We start from the raw sequence: 18,889 nt of genomic DNA on the forward strand, positions 1-18,889 counted from the left end.
TGACCAGCAGCTGACTGGAAGAGAAGCCAGGAGCAAACACACCCCAGGGGGCCTGTGAGCTGCTCCCTGGAGGTGCACAGTAGCCACTGAGCTTCCAGGCCTGCGGGCAGGGAAGCATGCAGACCCGAGGCAAGCCCCAGTCAGACAGCTCAGGCTCAGGCCTGGCTCCGAGGGGCACCCACTTAGGCAAGTCACCTAAGCCCTCGGTACCTCAGTTTTCTCATCTATAAAATGGTCATTTTAATATTAACCTCCAAGGGTCGCTTCATAAACCACACATACAGGGGGTCTACAAGAGCACTCATTCCAGACCCCCAATAACCGCAGAAGAGCCGTGGGTGCCTCATCCGATGCCGCCAGCGAAGAGGGCAGAGGGGTGTGATGAACAGGCGCTGGGCAGAGCAGGCGATGCCAGCCTCAGTCCTGCTCCGTCAGTGAGAGCAAACACCATCCCATCTGCCCTGAGACGACAGTGGCCTCCTAGCCGGCCCACCACCTGCACTCCTGACCCCCAGCCATCTCCCCAGGCAGCTCCTGGAGCTTTCCAAACATAAGCTGACCGTGTCACTTCTGTCTGCCTAAACTACTTCACCAGGGCCAAGATCCGCGACGTGACCCATGGGGTCTAGCCCTGCCTACCTCTCCTGCCCATGTCCTTCCTCTGTCCCACCCAGAGGGCCCCTTTCAGCCACCAGGGCACTCTCTCCCAACCCACCCACGGCAGGGCCTTTGCAGGTTCTGTCCCCTCTGCCTGGAAGGCTCCCCTCCCCCCACCCGTCCTTTAAACCCCAGCTCTACTGCTGCCTCCTCAGAGGAGCCTCCGGAGGATACCTGCTGGAGGCTCATGGCTCCTCCTTAAGAACAGTGACCACAGCTGCCCCCTCAACTCCATTCGTATCTGCTCTATCCCCCCCACCTTGGCTAGAGACTTCTGGGTGTGCTCAGCATTGCATTTGGCACACCGAACAGATACTTGGTGCTCGGCATTTCTAACAGGGGAATGGAGCTAAGGTTAGATTCTCCCTGTCCTCCACATGGAGAGAGGACCTCGGGCCTTCTCGCTGACCCAGGGTAGCTGAAACCCCTCCCAGAAGCAGCTACGGTTCCTTCAAGGCCACCAAAGGGGCCTGCTTGGCACGGGGCTCCATGACAGCTGTGGGTGGAGGGATTCTAGGGAAACGTTATGATAATAATGATTAATAAAAAGCAGATAAACACCCAGTGTGGCTGGCCAGCATGGGAAGCCATCCATTAGAACTGTCATTCATTAGTGGTGGGGGAGGGGGCAGTCCAAGCCGATCTCAGCTTAAGCAAACCTTCTGTAAATTGTAGGCTGCAGGCACTGACATTTGATAAATTATCCTTCATAATCCACCGTTGCCTGTCATAAATCTAATCTTTCAACGTTCCCTATCTTAATAACTCCTACAGCCTCACAGGGTGACGTGTTTATGTCCCTGCCTGTGACAGAGATCTCTGGGGTAAAAGAGACCAGAGATCCTGGAAAGAGGAGCACGAAGCCAAGGACCCCTCAGTCAGGGCCCAGGCTGGGCAGGTGTCCCCTGATGATCAGAGTACAAGGCAACGAGTCCTCCTTGGAGCTCAGAGTGCTCAGGAAGGCTGATGGCTCTCACCCCATCACAGGACCCAGACCAGGAGCAGGAAGCTGAGCTCCCCACCCACCAGCATAAGCCCACCCACGTATGGACTCCCCACCGCTCCCTGAATCAGAGATGGGCGGTACTGGGAACGTGGGACACCTCTGCTCCTCAGGGACGATGTCCAGCCCCAGGCCGTGCCTCACATCTGCATAGTGCTGGTGCCTCACAGCACTCTGAGGGACTCTCACCCCTCTCCTGAGGTTGGCTAGAGGAGATGTCACTGCTCCCCCTTCCTAGAGAACACACCGGCTAAGCCACATCTGTTGACTGGCCCAACAAGCATTTGCTGAGTGACACACGTGCAGGGCCCTGTGCTCGGCACCGGGGACTCCACGGGAGGGAGTCCAAACTGGGCGCAGCCCCCACCCTCTGGATCCACTCCTGGGACTTGAAGTGAAGGGGGACAGACAGGAATCAATCAAGCAATCACAGGTGAAGAGCCTTACAGCTGTCCCTCCAAGTGTTACAGAGGAGCCAGCACCGTACCCGCGTTCAGGGACTGAACCCAGGCGGGGAGGCTCCTCTGAGAAGCTGGTGAGAGCCGAGGAGTCGGGAGCCAGCTGAAGAAGGGAGCCTTCCAGGCAGCGGGGCAGGATGAGGGAGCCACGAATCAGGGGGACGAGGAACAGTGAAGGCGGGAGCCAGGCAGCTCCAATCCAGATGCAGCCAGACCTGGCTCCCCGCCTTCCCTGGGAAGGGTCCTCCTCTCCAGCCCCTGCCCCCTGGGGACCATGTGGCCACCAAGGCTCCTGCTCATTTCTGTGGGGGCTGTGAATTCCAAAACCCAGCTGGTTCACTCTCCACAAAACCCCAGAGGCCTTCCAGCTACCTTCAGATGTCCCTCCGCCCAAACCCAGAGGGACAGAGGAAATGAAGCACAGCATCCTTTGCCGATGGCAGCTCTCTCTGCTGTCAGAACAGGCTTCTGTGGCTTTCAGAAGTGGCCAAAGCCACACGGCAAACGAGCCTAAGATATGCTCCACGCCCCAGAGCCAAGGTAAGAGAGTCGCAGAACCAAAGCCCTGGGCACGTTTCACTCATGAAGAAGTCTCCTGGATTCACTTTGCATATGACAGCGGTGCCCAGGGATTTTAAAGGAAGGTAAACCCAGATGCCACAGACCTACTGGGAAGACAAGAACGCACACTACTGGTGACCCCGGCAAAGCAGAGCGGTGGTTAAGAACACCAGCTCAGATGAGCCACCCTGTCGGACTCAGAGCGAGCGGTCACTGGGATACAGCATTCCCACCCCCTGACACACGGTCCACACTGCTCTTGAACCAAGGTGGAATGGAGCAGTTGCGATGGGCCATTATATGACCTGCAAAACCTGAAATATCTACTAACTGGCCCTGTTAGAAAATGGCCCAAAGAACTCTGTGTCTGGATCCCCAATTCCTCTGAACGTTCCCTTACATGGCAAAAGAGACCTTGCAGGTGTGATAAAGTTAAGGACGCTGAGATGGGGAAGCAGCCTGGATCACCCAGCTGGGCCAATGTAATCACAGGTCCTTCTAAGAGGGAGGCAGGGGGCTAGAACCAGAGATCTTAGCAGAGGTGAGAGGCTGGGGTGGAGATCTGAAGGTGGTACACTGCGGGACGGGATTGGAGGAAGGGGCCAGGAGCCAAAGAACAGGTGGCCTCTAGAAGCTGGAAACGGCAGGAAGGTTCAACCCTAGGGACCCCAGAGTGATGCCGTCCGGCCAACACCTTATCTTGAAGACTTCCGACCTGCAGAACGGTAACATAATAAATATGTGTTGATTGAAGCCACTAAATCGGTAGCCATTTGTCACAGCAGCAATAAGGATCTTAGACAGGCCCTTTACAGGCCATCTGCTGACCCCTGACCCTGAGCCTGCACCCTAAGGAGAAGTCCATTTTTAGCCTCTGGCCATATTTCCCAGGGCAAGGGTAGGACAGTCTGGGCACAGGGTGAGGGGAACACAGACCAAACATGAGCCCCCAAATGTGGGACCAGGAGGGGGTACTTCACAGGGTCCTTGTCTATCACGGCAGGTGACAACACCAAGGACCAGTCCGTTTCCCCTCCTAGGGTGCGAGGTCTTCTGCTCCCTCTGCTCCCGGGCTGCTGCGAGGACACTTCCTTCCCAGTCCCAGGCCAAGGGCTGAAACCTGCCTGGCTCAATGTTCCTGGCCTCCCTTTCCAAGGAGTCCACTTCCTCTGTAGCTTTGCATGGAATCACCAGTCCTCCTTCACAGGCCCCCAAGGGGGGGGGGGCTGCGGGGCCCAAAGAGACTTGTTACATGATGACTCTGGAGCCGGCTGGCAGGAGCTGCGGCTGTCGCAATGACCGCCTGGCCTTCCACACACCTGGCCACAGGGAAACACAGCTCAAGGCCCTCGCTCCACCACACGCTGCTGTCTCTTTAAATCTAACATCTGGAATCTGGGGACATTAGGCCCTTGGCCTCTCAGTGCTCAGTCCTGCACACACCCGCTGGCCTTCTCTGACCACCCTTCCCCCTTCCGCTCTGGGCAGGGGCAACTATGCAAGCCCCAGCACTGCAGAAGAGCCCTTCCCCAACTGCCAGCAGGATGACCTGCCAACATCCCCACCGTCCCCTTCAGTTAGTGGGTGGTGCTGAGGACCCCGCTGTGCATGCCAGAACCCTGGGTGTCAATCACGGCACCTCCCTGTCCCTCAGCACCCCCACTGAATGCCTCCTGGAGTCCCGCTGTTCACTCTCCAAAATCCACCCACCCACTCCTGTCCCAGCCCCAGCCCTGGGCCAACCACCATCACCTCTTGCCTGAATGACAATGGAAGCCACTCCACTGGTCTTGCATGAGCTCTACCCGTGTCCCCCCACCTCCCCAGCCAGCCACTGCAGATGGCACTGCGCCCCTCTGCAGAGCCCATCCATGGCTGCCAACCTCAGACTTCCTTAGCGTGCCCAGCTCCCCTCCGGCCTCCGCCCTGCACTGTACCCCCTTCCTGTCCCGGGTCAGGCCTTTCCTACCCCAAGACCCGTGCATTCTCCATTCTCTCTGTCCCACGCTCCCATCCCTCTACCATGCTCCAGACTCTTCACCGCTTCCTCAGAAAGGCTGCCCTACCCCATCCCACCCAGCATTCTGTATTTCTCTTGTGACATTTATGCGAGAGTTATTAAAGCTTTATTTTTTTCTGGCTACTCACTGAACAGCTGTTCATGCCCCACAAGCAGATCCTGAGTCCCCTCCTGACTGCCTGGCCGCCCACATAACCCAAGGCCACACGACACAATGTTCACAGGCACCTGCAGAGCCCATGGTGAATGCGTGAGAGAGGAGGCCTGGCAGGGAAAACAGCCAGAGAGTCCCACACCCTGTGGCCTGTCCATGGGGGCCCAAGTCACACAGGCCCAGCACCTGTCCCCACCCAAGGCCTGGGAGATACAGTCCTCCCTCTTCTCACCCTGGGTTCAGACACTTTCCTGAGAGGACACACCCCAAGGTGATCTCCTGGGTCTACCCCTTGGAGGCCCTCCCGAGCCTCCTGGCTCCTCTCTTTACCACATTCACGTCCTGCTCACGTCCACCTCCTCCAGAAGGCCCTGGCACACCCTCTACAGTCCTGCTGGGCACCAGGATCACCTGGACGCTGCAGCCCAACCCAGGGAGAGCTGCCCTCTGTCCTGCCCTCTCACCAGGCTGCCAGCAGCATGTTATGTGCCTAAACCCCGGCTCTCAGCCACGGCAGGACTGTGGCAGCAAGGCGGTGAGGTCGCCAACTGGGCAGCCCACACAGTCCCCTCCAGTGACTCTCTGGCCCTTTGCCTGCTGGGAGAAGACTGCTGAGGCCTGAGGGGATGGTACAGGGGGCAGGGCTGGTCCCCACTCCCCACCAAGAAGTCGGGTGACCTTAAGGAAGTCATTTCCCCTCTTCTGGGACTTAACTTCTCACCTTCCACCCTATGCTCCCCCAAGTGTGCCCAAGGCCCATGCCAGCCAACCTCTGCATGCACACACACACATGCAAAAACACACACGTTCTCACACGCAGTTCTCCACCTGGGGTTGGGCTACCGACCCTGGTTAGAGATGCAGACACCACTCTGACACACACACACACACACACTCTTCCAGGACACACAGGCAGGGCCCCCACGGTATAAATTGCCAAAGGAAGTAGCCTGGGAACTGGGCTTGTCCTGAAGCTCCATGAATAAAGAAGCAGGCCCAGCTGGCCTATTCATAAGCAGCATGAAAAATTGATTAGCCCTGTACAGATTAAACATTATTGTTTCAACAGCGAACATAAATCAGCCAGAGGGGGAGGCTGCACCTTCCTCCGCTGCTGTCCCAGGTAAGAGCCAGTGGGCCGAGGTGACAGGCAGCAGGAGGAGAGGACAGCGCTTCCAGGAGAAGGAGCAAGAGTGCAGCCCCCCTCCCCCTGCTGCTCCCTTCTCACCCACAGCTGTGAGCCTAACCACTGCACCCCTCATTCCTGACGCCCTCTCAGCCAGCCCCTGACTGGCTCTGGAGGTATCATGGGTCAGGACCAACGGGGCGCTGGAGGCAAGATGGCAGTCCAGTGTGAGATCAGAGGAAGAAGTGTGGTCCTGAGAGGCGGACCGGGTCTCACAGGCCATCAGTGTGGCCTTGAACCTGGCCCCGCTCCTCCTCCTTAGTCACCTCCTAAGGCAGCCGGTGTAATGATAGCATGTTTGTCTCTGGAATTGCACAACATTCCAGCTCAGTTCCTGGTCCCTTCATCGCCCTGCTGGGTGATCCTCAAAAAGTTACTCAACATCTCTGATTCTGAGTTTCTACATCTGGAAATACTGGGAAAAGGAACACTGAGCTGTTGCAGAACTAAATGAGAGCTTGCGTTTGACCTAAGGCACGTTTGAGACAGAAGAACAATAAAAATTCAGGTTTTTTAACCTGCTATGTTCTTCACCTGCCTGCCCAGCCACCTGTCGGGAATGAGCGAGAAGCCATAAGCTGCCAGGACATGATGACAAGCATAGGGAGAGCCACCGAATGCAGGGGTTAGGAGCTTGGCTTCTGAAATCAGTTCTGCTTGTGCTCCTGGCTCTGCCTCAGACTCTCCAAATGACATTAGGCATGTGACTTGACCCCTCTGGCCTCTGTCTGCCTCTCTGTGAAATGGAAATAGAGTGACATGACTTCCCCCTTGTGAGGCAACCATGAGGATGACGTAGAAGACGTCTGCCTGCACAACACGGCCCGCACCCCATGGCCCCTTCTTCCATCCTGCACCACCCAGTATTGTATCTTCACTGGCTCTGAGGTCCAGGCAGACAGGGAGAGGAGACAACCAGCCCTGCCCAGCTCCGGGAGACAGCACCAAGGCTCATCGGCCTGCACCTAGCACAACTGCATCAGGCCCTCGGGTGGTCTGCATCTGGAACATTCCCCCAAAGGCTCATGTGTTGAGGGCTTGGTGCCAATACATCCATCAGCAGAGGTGGGCTTTGGGAAGGGATCAAATCTTCAGGGTGGGACCTCATCAGTGGATTAGTCCATGATGGACTCATAGTTGATGGCTTTATTAGGGCCTTTATTATTAGGGCCATGTTGATGGAAGAATATCACTCCTTTAAGTTGTTTGCTTCAGGTGTTTTATCACAGTGATAGCGAGCTGAGCAAACAGGCCCCTCCCTCCATCCAGTATCAGCCTGTGTGATCACACACACACACACACACACACACACACACACACCTGACCTGAGTGTACTTAGAAGACCTGGGCCTGTGGAGACTTCCTAAAGCCCACCACAACAAGGCCCAAAACCCTATGGCCCACTTTAATGTCCCCCCAAACCAGCCCTCTCCAGGACCAGGACCAGCAGCTGTGCAGCAGGAAGGTAGAGATGAGAGTTCAAATCCCGGTTCTGCTTCTTCTTATCCAGGACTGTGGCCATTACTCAACCTCTTGGGTCCCTCCTGCCTCATATGGAAACCATGAATGGGGGGTGGGGGGAACCATGTCACCCAGTACAACATCTGACTTCATCTGTCAATCACAGTCCCCCTCTGTAACGCTACCAAATGAAGCTGGGGGGGGGCAGGGCCAGCCAGCAGTGGCCAGACCTGGAGGGAAACCACTGTGTGAAGATGGCCTGCAGAGACAGGTGGAGAGGAGAGAGGAAGAGTCCAGGAAGAATGCCCCAAAGCCCAGCTCAAATCCACGTCTACCCTGAACCTCATCATGTAAAATAAGGCCAGTGCGTTAGATGTGATCATCCAAGTTAAGATGTGGTCACACCGGAGTCAGTGAGCCCTAACCCCAATGACAAGTGTCCTTATGAAGAAGGTCATGTGGCAAAAGAGGCTGAGATTCAAATGATGCGGCTACAAGCCAAGGCGCTCCAAAGAGTGCCATCGGTCACCAGAAGTTAGGAAGAGGCCGGGACAGATCCTCCCCTGGAGCCTTGAGAGGGAGCATGGCTCTATCAACACCCTCATCTCAGACTTCCAGCCTCCAGAACCGTGAGAGAATAAGTGTCTGTTGTTTCAAGCCAGCCACCTGGGGAAGAAACACAGATGTCATTCTCAGAGCAGCCACTATGGCCTGAGGGGTCTGAAAGGAGGTGCTGGGATTCACCCACCATGGAGCAGGTTCCTGCCCCCAGAGAACACCCCAGAATCCTATTACCTTGAGGGAGGCATTAGGAAAACGTGGCTTCCTCCAAGACCGTGGGAAACCACAAGTTCCCAGGAGAGAGGGCTAACTTCTTGAGGCCCTTCAAGGCCAGCCTGACTTCCGAATGCTGCCCTCTTGGTCCAAGCACTGCTATTACCATTTCTCAAATCAGAGCCATGAGTCTATCCCCCACCTGAAACATCTGTCGCTCCTCTAGGCATGAGATCATTCAAAATCCTGTCCCAGCTCTTTTGAAATATATAATAAGTTATTGTTAACTAACCCGACATCTAAACACCACTAGGACTTACTCCTTCTAACCGTAATTTTGTACCCATTAACCCGCCCACCAACCTCTGCCTCTCACATCCTCCCCATACTTTTCCCAGCCCCTACTCTTCTACTCCCAGCTTCTATGAGATCAGCTTTTTTAGCCTCCACTTGAGTGAGAACACACGGCACTTGTCTTTCTGAGCCTGGCTTATTTCACTTAACACAATGATCTCCATTTCCATCCATGTTGCTGCAAATGACAGAATTTTATTCTTTTTTATTGCCAGATAATATTCCTTTTTGTATATGTACCACAGTTTCTTGATCCATTCATCCAGTGCCGGGCACTTAGATGGCCTCCATATCTTGGCTACTATGAATGGTGCTACATAAACGGTGAGTGAGCAGATCTCCCTTCCTGAGGATAAATACCCAGTAGTGGGGTTGTTGAATCATATGGTGGTCCTAATTCCAGTTTTTTGAGGACCATACCTATATTAGCATGGAAAACAGTGCTTGTCAGTACTTGTTCCCTGCTCTCCAGAGCCTTGTCCATATTTTGTTATTTTTTTGTCCTTTCGATGACAGCCATTCTAACTGGGGTCAGATGACAGCTCACTGTGGTTTTGAGTTGCATTTTCCTGATGATCAGTGATGTTGAATTTTTTCATACACCTACTGGCCAGTTGTATGTATTCTTTTGAGAAACATCTATTCAGATAATTTACCTATTTCTTAATCAAATTATTGGGGTTTTTGTTGTTTGTTGTTTTTGTTTTGCTGCTGAGTTCCTTAGAGATCCTGGATATCAATACCTCGTTGGACGAATAGGTCTGCAAATATTTTCTCCCAATCTGCAGGTTGTCTCTTCAATCTGATCATTTTCTTTGCTGTATAGAAGCTTTTTGGTTTGATTTGATTTGTCTATTTTTTATCTGTTGCCTTGCTTTTGAGTTCTTATCCAAAAAAGAAAATCTTTGTGCAGACCAAGGTCCAGATGCATTTCTGATGGCTTATATCTTTCCGTCCTCAGCACAACCCTACTAAAGTGAAGGTTCTGTGACCACTCCTGTCTATGGTGAGGAAACCAAGGCTCAGAAAGAGCACCCAATTCACCCAGGGTGACAACAGCCATGGTTTGCATTTGGGATTTAAGCAAGACACTGACTCCAAAGCCTGTTTATTTAATCTGTTTGCTATTCTGCCTCAGAAATAGTCACTTTGCTCCTTCTAGAGCCACACGCTGGCCTTGCTCTCAGCCGGTGGTTTAGAGAACTCCAGGCAGACCCTCACACAGCACTGTACAGAACAACAGGAGACCACCCTGCGGACTGCAGGCCCTTGAATGCCCCTGGGCCTCAGCCAGGAAGTCTTGTGTCAGAGGGAGTGTCTTGGTTCACCTAGCAATCCATTGTTAAGCTCCTCTTGTATACAGGCCCTGGGCAGTGCCCTGAGGGAACCTGAAATAAGTGGGAGGAGACCTGCCATCACTGAGGTGACCAGATGGCCAGGCTGAGCTAGATGACCACCCTCTAGATCCCAAGAGATTCATGAGAGGTCAGCAAAGGCTTCCAGAGGACAGAGGCATTCAAGGAACTTCTAGAATTCAATTCAACAACATTTTCTAACATCTACTCCATATCAAGCCCAAGCCAGGCCCCACGGGGATTCAGGATCGGGAAGTGATGAACCATGAGCATCAAATAACTGCAAAGAGCTACGGCAGGAGTGGGAAGCGTCTAGGGCAACACAAAAGAGCCATTCATCCTGACCCTTGATGCATGAGAAGGTCCCACAGGAAAACATCACCGGAAACTCTACCTCAGTTTCCCATCTATAAAATAAGGTTCATAATAAGTGCTTATGAAAATGAGTTCATAATCATATGCAACCTTGGGAACCGTGGCTGACTCCTGGCCGGTGTTCACAATGAGGGAGTGAGTGTGTATGTGTGTGCACACGCACGTGTATGTGTCTGTGTGTGCGCGTGCATGATTAGACCCCAGGCTAAAGGAAGAGTCCCAACAAGTAAAAAGTGGGAAACGAGGGCAGTGAGAAGCAAGGACAGACAAGAGTACATGAGATTGAAAGAGGGACCTGTGGGCAGCCGGGCCGTAGCTAGCTGAAGGGCAGGAAAGGCCAAGAGGCCAGGGGAGCTGGCAGCCCCGCTCAGCTCACCGCGGAGATTTATTCCACAGCCAGGAGCCACGGGGCCGACTGAGGAAGACTCCTCTGGAAACCGCAGGACAGTGGGCTGAAGGTGGCCCAGAGACTGGAGTAGGAGTCCCCAGAGGGGACCTCAGGGGTGGCACAGGGGTGCAGCCTGGGGCCGGGCAATGGCCACAGGATGGAGCCAGGGCCAGGCGTTGGGAAGAAGGCCAGCCAGGCCACTGCGGCCGCCCCCTTGCCTTTCCCTGGTGACTAATGGCAGGCCATCTGTCCTGGATGACATCAATGCTTCCCTGCCATCCATCTCCCACTCTTAAATTACCATTTTATGGCCAAAATCTCTCCATATAATTGATAAAAATCTCCTTTTGATGTTCCGCATTATTGGGAGGGAATGTTTTTTATTCTTCATTATATTTTTAATATAAATGCATTTTTTATTGAGATCTGCTGGGAAGGCAGGCTGAGGACAAGCAGGAGGGGGAGCTCTCCCTGCCCCCAGAGGCCTCCCTGTACTCAGCTCCGCGGCCACCAGATCCTTATGTTCCATTCCCAGAACACCCACTCGGTGGCCTTTTGGGGCACAGTCTGGGGAGACAAAGAAGCTAGACATTGGACCAAAGGGCCGTGCTCAGGGCCAGGAGAAGCCAATCTAAGGACAGTGACACCCTCGAGGTGAGCCTCACGGTGGCTCAGGGCAGTGAAGCAGCCTGGGGTGAGGTGCAGGGCCGGCAGAACCAGAGCACCACAGGACAGGGACCCCCAGGGCTGGCGCAGGACCTGCACATCCATCCATCTCCCACTTGATAAACAGACTTGTAAGGAAGTAAAAGGACAGGGAGAAGTGGGGACGGCACTGGAAAGAAGACGGCAAAGAAAATGGGGACAGGAAGGAACGCATGACCGCAGCCCAGGGCGGGGCAGGTACTCTGCCAACCTGGGGCCCACAAGCAGACTGGATCCCCAGAGCCTGACCACTTGCCCAGCCTTCGACCACCCCAGGACATGTTCATCCTCCGTCCCCCACAACACACACACACACACACACACACACACACCCCTGGCCCTCCCAGGACACTGCAGGGGAAGCAGTCTGGCTGCCACCCGGCAGGCGAGAAAGGCTGGGGAAGGATCCTGAATACAGCACAGCCATCAATGCCAAGGCCCTGGGGACCTGTGGCTCCTGTGACTCCTCCCTGGTAGCAGCCAGACCTCTGCCTCCACCACCTCATCCCTCACATCAGCCCGGCACAAATGTCACAGCCCCTAACCCAGATGAGATGCCGCGCAAGGCCCTGGGAGACTGCAGCCCCCCAAGGTGGTACAAGTACACAGAAGCCCAGAAGGCTCCCTAGGCAGCCCCTGGGGCGTTTCCAACACTGAGGAAGGGCTGGGCTGGGGGTGGAACACGGGGAACTGGTTAGGAAAAGTATGAGAAAGGAGAGTTCTAGCAAAATACCGTATGGGGCAGAGAAGCATTCCAAATATCAGAAAACCCAGTTCAAGACCCGATTCTACATATACAAGCCCCCCAGGACCGAAGCTGCTTGCTCACAGAAAGCACCCAGCGTAACACAAAAATGCTAACATTTGCTGACCACTTACCTGCGCCAGTATTATGGTTTGGATACTAGGTGTCCCCCAGAGCTCACGTATGAGACAATACGGGAATGTTCAGAGATGAAATGACTAGAAGGCACTCAGAACCAGAGACTAACACAACCAGGTCTGTTTTAAGTGCTCCACCTGCATTAATTCTTTTCTTTCCCACAGCAAGCCCACAGGCAGGTACTATCATTACCCCACTGCAATAACTGGAACCTCATCAGTGGATTAATCCATTTGGTGGATCAACAGTTTGAAAGGGTTATGGTGCTGGGTGGTAACAGTAGGCAGGTAGGGTGTGGCTGGAAGAAACAGGTCACTGGAGCATATCTTTGGGGGTTACATCTTGTGCCTGGTGGCTTCTTCTCTCTGCTCCTAGGTTGCCATAAACTGAAAAGCACTCCTTGGCCACAGTCTTCACCATGATGTTCTGCCTCACCTTATACCCAGAGCAATGGAGCTGACCGACCACGGACTGAATCTCGGAAACCTTGAGTCCAAAATAAACTTTTCCTCCTCTAATTTGTTCTTGTTGGGTATTTTGGTCACAGCGATGAAAAGCTGACTAATACAGCCAGGTCTGTTCTAAGTGCTCCACCTGCATTAATTCTTTTCTTCCCCACAGCAAGCCCACAGGAAGGTCCTATCATTACCCCATTTTACACATAAGGAAACTGAGGGGCAGAGAGATTAACTGACATGCCCATGGTCACAAAGCTAATAAACCAAAAGGCAGTTTGGCTCCAGCCCCTCTGGTGGGGGTGCCAGACGTCAATGGTGGGGAGTACGTAGCAGAGAAAATGGCTCTCCTCAAGGTCATGAAGGGGCCAAGGTCCTACAGGCCCCTCAGGGGCGTGCACCCAGTAACCTGAGGACCCCCAACTAGGCTCCTCCTTCTAGAGGTCATCACCTCCCAACAGTGCCACCCTTGAGACCAAGCCCTTAACACACGGATCTTCTAGGGACACTATCCAAATCATAGCATGAGTCAACAGCCTCATGGCTTAGACCTGTGCCTGTGCCATTCAGAGTGGACAGATGTCAGCCTGGGTTCTTTGGACCATACCCAAGAATAAAAAGAACTAGAGTCTTACCCACCCGGCAAGGACTCCCCTCTGCAGGAAAGGGCCTGGTCTCTGACACCCCTGGGTGACTCGCAAGCTCAGGCGCCATCTTCTGGCCAAGAGAAGCACTGCACTCCACAACCTCAAGGGCACTCAGCACCAGAGGCTATCCCCAACCCAGTCCAGAAGCCAGGTCACTTCTGAGGCAGCAAAAATGAGCCAACCTCCTGAGGAAACAGAAGACCCTGGGTCTCATCCTGTTGCTTGTTCCTGCCCCTCACTTAGCCAAGTGGTCCCAGCATACTCTCTGCTGAGCCAATCCCTGTGTAAGGATAGTGCCCTTTGCTGGTCCTCTGCTCTCCACTACTGGTGCCAGCTGATGTCCAGAGGTGTGGACTGATCTGGAACCAAGTATAACTGTGGAGTCCGAGGTCCAGAAGTGCTGGAACCTCCATTTCATCCCTCTCCCTCATGGGGGGAGAGAGGGCACACCTCAGGGTCAGCTCCATCTAACTGGAACAGGAATTGGTCTGAGGACACAAATGACCCTCTGTGAATGAGAAGAGTCCCCAGAGGCACAAAGACTGACAGTCAGGTCAGAGGGCACCATCCTTGAGCTTCTATCTAGCCACCCGCCCCTGCCTACAGTCCGAGACTCAGGAGCACTTGAGCAGCATTTTAACTTGGGAACCCTAGGACCTAACCAAGGACGGGACCCAGAAGGACAGCAATGCATGACAGACAACCGGAAACCAGGGCTGGAGCCCAGCTTCCGCGGAAGGGCCCGCAGCCAGCATGGCACCTGGGGGTGAGAGCTGCTCTTGAGAAGTGTCATGGGAGGGGCTGGAGGAGGGGGAAGTGCGAAGTGAGTGACTTGCCCCCGCCCTCACACCCCCGCACTCACCTACCCTGCTTCCCACACAGCCCTTTGCCCCTCCCTCCATCCACAGACTAGAAAGTGTGTCACCAGGGAACAAACACCATCTTCCCAGGAGGGAGTGGGGGAGACTGTGATCGTGCGCCTGTGGGGGCTGTGGTAAGACACCAGAGGTTTCTGAGCTTCCCAAAAGCAAGGGACGCCCCCTCAGAACTGTGACCTCGACAGCCTCTCTTTCTTAGAAGGTTCCAGATAAACGGGGGCAAGAGCCACATGGCCACCTCGCTCAGGACTACTTGGTGCTGGAAAAGAGGTCCTCCAGATGCAGGAGAAGACTTCCAACCCCAAACATCCTCCAGCCAGCGGGATGGGCCCACCGTAACCCCTGGCACCCGGAACTTTTCATCTCACTCTGCCCCGGCTGTGGCCCCACCCCCTCCCCAGAGGCTTCCAGGGGTTAATCTTCTGCTGCCTTCCCCTCTTTCATGTCCACCCCCACCATGCCACATGCCAGTGATAATCCACTTCACACTGTTATTACAGTGACTTGTTTAGTTTTAATTTGGGGGTGAATCTCATGCTGTTGGAAGCTGGAGGCCAACAGTCTTTGTGAGAAGCAAAGGTGGCACCAGATTCTGCCTGGGGACCTCTCCAGCCTAACCCTGCTCCTCCTAGCTTGCAGCCTGAGCCCCCTGAGCCCAGTTCTAATTCTATTTGCCTTTCATTCGATCTCTCTCCCTTCAGAGGAAATGTTCCTCAGTGTGGGGGAGGTTTCCAAGCTCATCCTAGGCATGGTTCGAGCTTCTACAGAGTCAGCTAATGAGGCCTCCCTCCAGGTCACCATTGAGGAGTGCAGCATCTTGGACTGACACTGAGCAGCTGGTGCCTGCTCCACAATAATAGGTGCCAGCCCCTGATAGTCAGGGCCAGTTCCCTGCAGATCAGTAAAAATGGAACAACTGGTCTTCATCCAACCTCTGCCCCTATTCTCCGCTCTGCCTTGAGTAGCCTGAGGAAGTTGTCATTCATCCATTGACTCATTAAACAAACACTGGTACCTGCTTTAGACTGCATCGCTCTGGTGCTACAGATTCAGGATAAAAGAACCATTAAGGTCTTCATCCCCAAAGATTTTCTGACATCTGATGGAAACACCTAGGTTCAAGTACCCAAGCCTCAGCTAGCATGAGTTAGTTGGGGGGAGGCGAAGTTCTGTGGAGCCTAATGTGACTTGTATAAGGAGAAGACTTCACAGAAGAGCTGCAGTTTGGCCAGGAAACCAGCTCCTAGCACCTGGCCTGGTGCTAGATGGACGGACAGAGTGCCAATGTCCTGAAATCACTCAACAGATACAGAGAACAGAGTAAAGAGATGTTCCAAGCAGAGGACAGACCAAAACACAGGCACCACAGGCTCAGGGTGCACGGAGTGTGACAAGCAGCACAGTGACCAGTGTAGGGGAATAGCCACAATTACAGCAGGACCCGACACTAGCTGAGCACTGCGGCATGCTGGGTGCTCTACAGAGCCTCCCCATTCCTGTCGCTCCAGTCCTCACTGCTACCCGAGAGGGTGCACGCTACAGTGATCCCCATTTTTACAGATAAGGAGAGTGAGGTGCCAACAGGGTATAATTGGGGCTAGGTCCACAGCCCAGGCTCCAGAGCACAAACGCCACCCTCCACCGCCCTCTGCCCCACCGAGTTACAGTCATGGAACAGGGAGGAGGCAGAGACTGGATGGGCTGCACCTTGAGAGCCCTGCTAAGCATTTTTATTTTAAGGGCAACTAGGAAGCATCAAAGGCTACAAACTAATCTCAGGAAAGGCATCCGCTGCTAAAGGCTCAACTTCAAGGTGATTTTGTTCAGAGAAATCTAGAAGACCTAGAATTCTCTAAGAGAATTTCAGATAACAGGTAAGGGCAAAAGGGACTTCAGTAAAGATCTCTGACGCACCCTCAAATTATAGCACATAAAAGCTGGACCTGACCCACTGCTCAGCCACCTGCAGATGGCTGCTCATCCCCTCCCTGTCCCCAGAGGCAGTGACCAGAGCAAGTCAGTGAGGGTCCATGCAACTGTGCCCAGTTCGGCACAAAATAACACCCTGTGGTTTATGGCATGAGTGGAAAGGAATGCTCAGGGTAACCAAGGCTGCTGTACAGAGGGACCTTAGCTCCGTTCTCTATCACTCCAGGGCCCCAAATGAAGATGAGGAGTTGAGATTGGAGAAGGCAGGCTCTAGCACTTATAGGGATGCTCTTCCTACAGTCAGAAATGACTGACAATAGGACAGGCCACCATGGGTGGCACCTAAGACAGGAAGCTTCCTACCACGGGGGGTTAATCAAGCAGAGGCTGAATGAGTGCCTACCAGGGATATTCCAGAGAAACCAAAGCATGGACCTCATGGACAGCTTACGGATGGCACCATATAAGCAGGGCACCAACAGTGCCCTTGACCTTACTACCCAAGGCTGCAGCCTTCATTGGCAAAATGGAATTAGTAACAGTACCCACTGTGGGTTTGCCATGAGGAGCAAATGAGATGAGGCATGGACGCAGCACCGTTGTGGGAATGCCATAAACCCTCAGATGTTGATAGAAATTATTAGGCTGGACCATGACTCATTAGGTTGTATCCAAGACAATACGAATATTTCATACTTCAACTAACTTTTTTTTACTGAGGTTCCTTCCAACCTCTCTGATCTCAGCACTGAAAGTGTCTATGACATTTGATTTTGCATTAGTGGTGGGACCCCAGTGCCCTGGGCCCAGGCGGCAAGAACCGTGCCAAGACCTTTTCAAAAGCATACTGTCCTGGAGCCAGCCCTCCTGAAGGGGTGAGTACCTCCTTGCCCAGGTCCTCCCGGATGACCTGGCGGACCTCCTGCATGCTGCTCTGCGGGGCCTGGCTGTGCAGCACCTTCAACGTGCTGGTGTACTCCTCGGGCAGCAGGTAGTCCAGAGCCCCCAGGTGCTGGCCCACCTTGATGAAGGTGCCCCGGTTGGCACAGCAGAGATCACAGAGACGCCTGGCAGAGCGGAGGTGCACCTGCAGGGAGACAGACACGGGGACAGAGAGGCATGAGTGCAGGCTATTCTGAACATCATTCCCCTCCCCCACCCGCTGTGCCTGAACACCTTCCCTCAGTCCCAGTGCCTAAGGTGGGGCACGTGCACACACCTTCAAGGTCCTCCTTCAGCCTCCTGGTACCCACAGGGTCCATTCCAATCTCATACTAGGGCCCGCCTTTGCACATAGCCTTAAGCTGCCAATCTGCTCTCCATCAAAACTGACCTGGTCTGAGTCACACTCCCTAGAAATCAGTGTTCAAGGCTTTCTGGGGCTTTTCTGTTTGGCTTTGGGGAGGCGAGATGCTGAGATGGAACCCAGGGCTCAGACATGCTAGGTGAGCTCTCCTCCACTGAATCATATCCTCGTTCAAGGCTAGTCTACTAATGGCTCACTCTAGGGTGTGCCAAGTTCATGTATTTGCCACCTAGCCCTCAGACACACTAATAATACTTCATGTTTGTTTGGGTCTCTACAATGGATGGTCAAATACATCCTATCTCTTAAGACAGCTTTGGAAGGCAGTGTTGGTATCTTTTAAGATGAGAAACTCAATTGCCTTATTTATAAAATGAGAATAAATGTCAAAGGAAAGGCTATAACACACTCCAAATCTGGAGCTCGTTTAATGTAGCGATCTTTGGCAGGGACTCCTCTTTCCTGGGGGAATGACAGTGTTGGGGGCATGAGGCATATGACATAGGCTGTAGGACACACTGTCCAGGATGCAGGGCCCTAGCTTACATCCTGATTCTCATCTACCCCAGGCTGTGCATCCCAGTCATCACTCCAGACCAGCTGAGGGTTTGGGAACCATGAGGGTCCTGCATTGCAGAATCACAGCCTCTAGGCAGGATGGGGCCCTAAAACCAGACTTCAATAACAACTGATAACAAAGATGGGGAGAATGTTCAAAATTCCTATGTAATTAGTTGCCAAGTGAACCACACAGGAAATGACTACTTTAGAAACTGAGAACACTAAGCCCTGAGCACCCTCATCCCGGCAACGGGAACACCCAGCCCACCCACCCCACAGCAGACTCCAGGCTTCAGCAGCCATCCTTAGGCCCTCAGGGGCCGGTCTACTTCTAGCTCTGCTGGACACCTCTGCATACTGCTCCAACCCATTTTGGGCCAAACCTGAGTACACACAGCTGGGTCCCTCTGGGCACAGCCCTCCAGCCCTGATGAGGACACACAGTTCAAGCCGCACCAGGGAGAGTCTCTTTTTCTTGGCAGAAGGAAGAGAGGAAATTAACTCTAATTGAGAAAATAAGAGCATGAGCATCCCTAGAAGAGTCGAAGGGTCAAGGGACACTGTCTCAAGAACTGGAGACTGGGGACAAAGCCAGCCAGTGTCCGATGGCAGAAGGTCATGTGGAGCTGGATAGAGTTGGGGCCATGGCAGGCCAAAGCCACACTCAAGCTGTAGTAGTAAGGAGATGACAAAGGCCATGGTCAACCCGCAGCCAGCAGTCAGGCAGTCAGGACGAAGGTTCAGGCCTCAGTGGACAACTTTCTGCAGCTGAAATAGTT

General features: G+C 53.7%; 1 protein-coding gene across 2 annotated transcripts in view; it reads right to left on the reverse strand.

Moving 5' to 3' along the window:
* Nucleotides 1–18,889, reverse strand: part of Adck1 (aarF domain containing kinase 1) — a 112,255-nt gene that overhangs the window by 46,388 nt on the left and 46,978 nt on the right. For both annotated transcript variants that reach the window (XM_046440741.2, XM_046440742.1), the window contains one exon: nucleotides 17,127–17,330. In XM_046440741.2, coding sequence (XP_046296697.1) covers nucleotides 17,127–17,330 — 204 coding nt within the window. The remainder of the gene's footprint in view (nucleotides 1–17,126; nucleotides 17,331–18,889) is intronic.

Source organism: Marmota monax, unplaced genomic scaffold (assembly GCF_021218885.2).
Source record: "Marmota monax isolate L192 unplaced genomic scaffold, Marmota_monax_Labrador192_F-V1.1 WCK01_AAM20220418_F8-fsc00017, whole genome shotgun sequence".
Taxonomy (NCBI): domain Eukaryota; kingdom Metazoa; phylum Chordata; class Mammalia; order Rodentia; family Sciuridae; genus Marmota; species Marmota monax.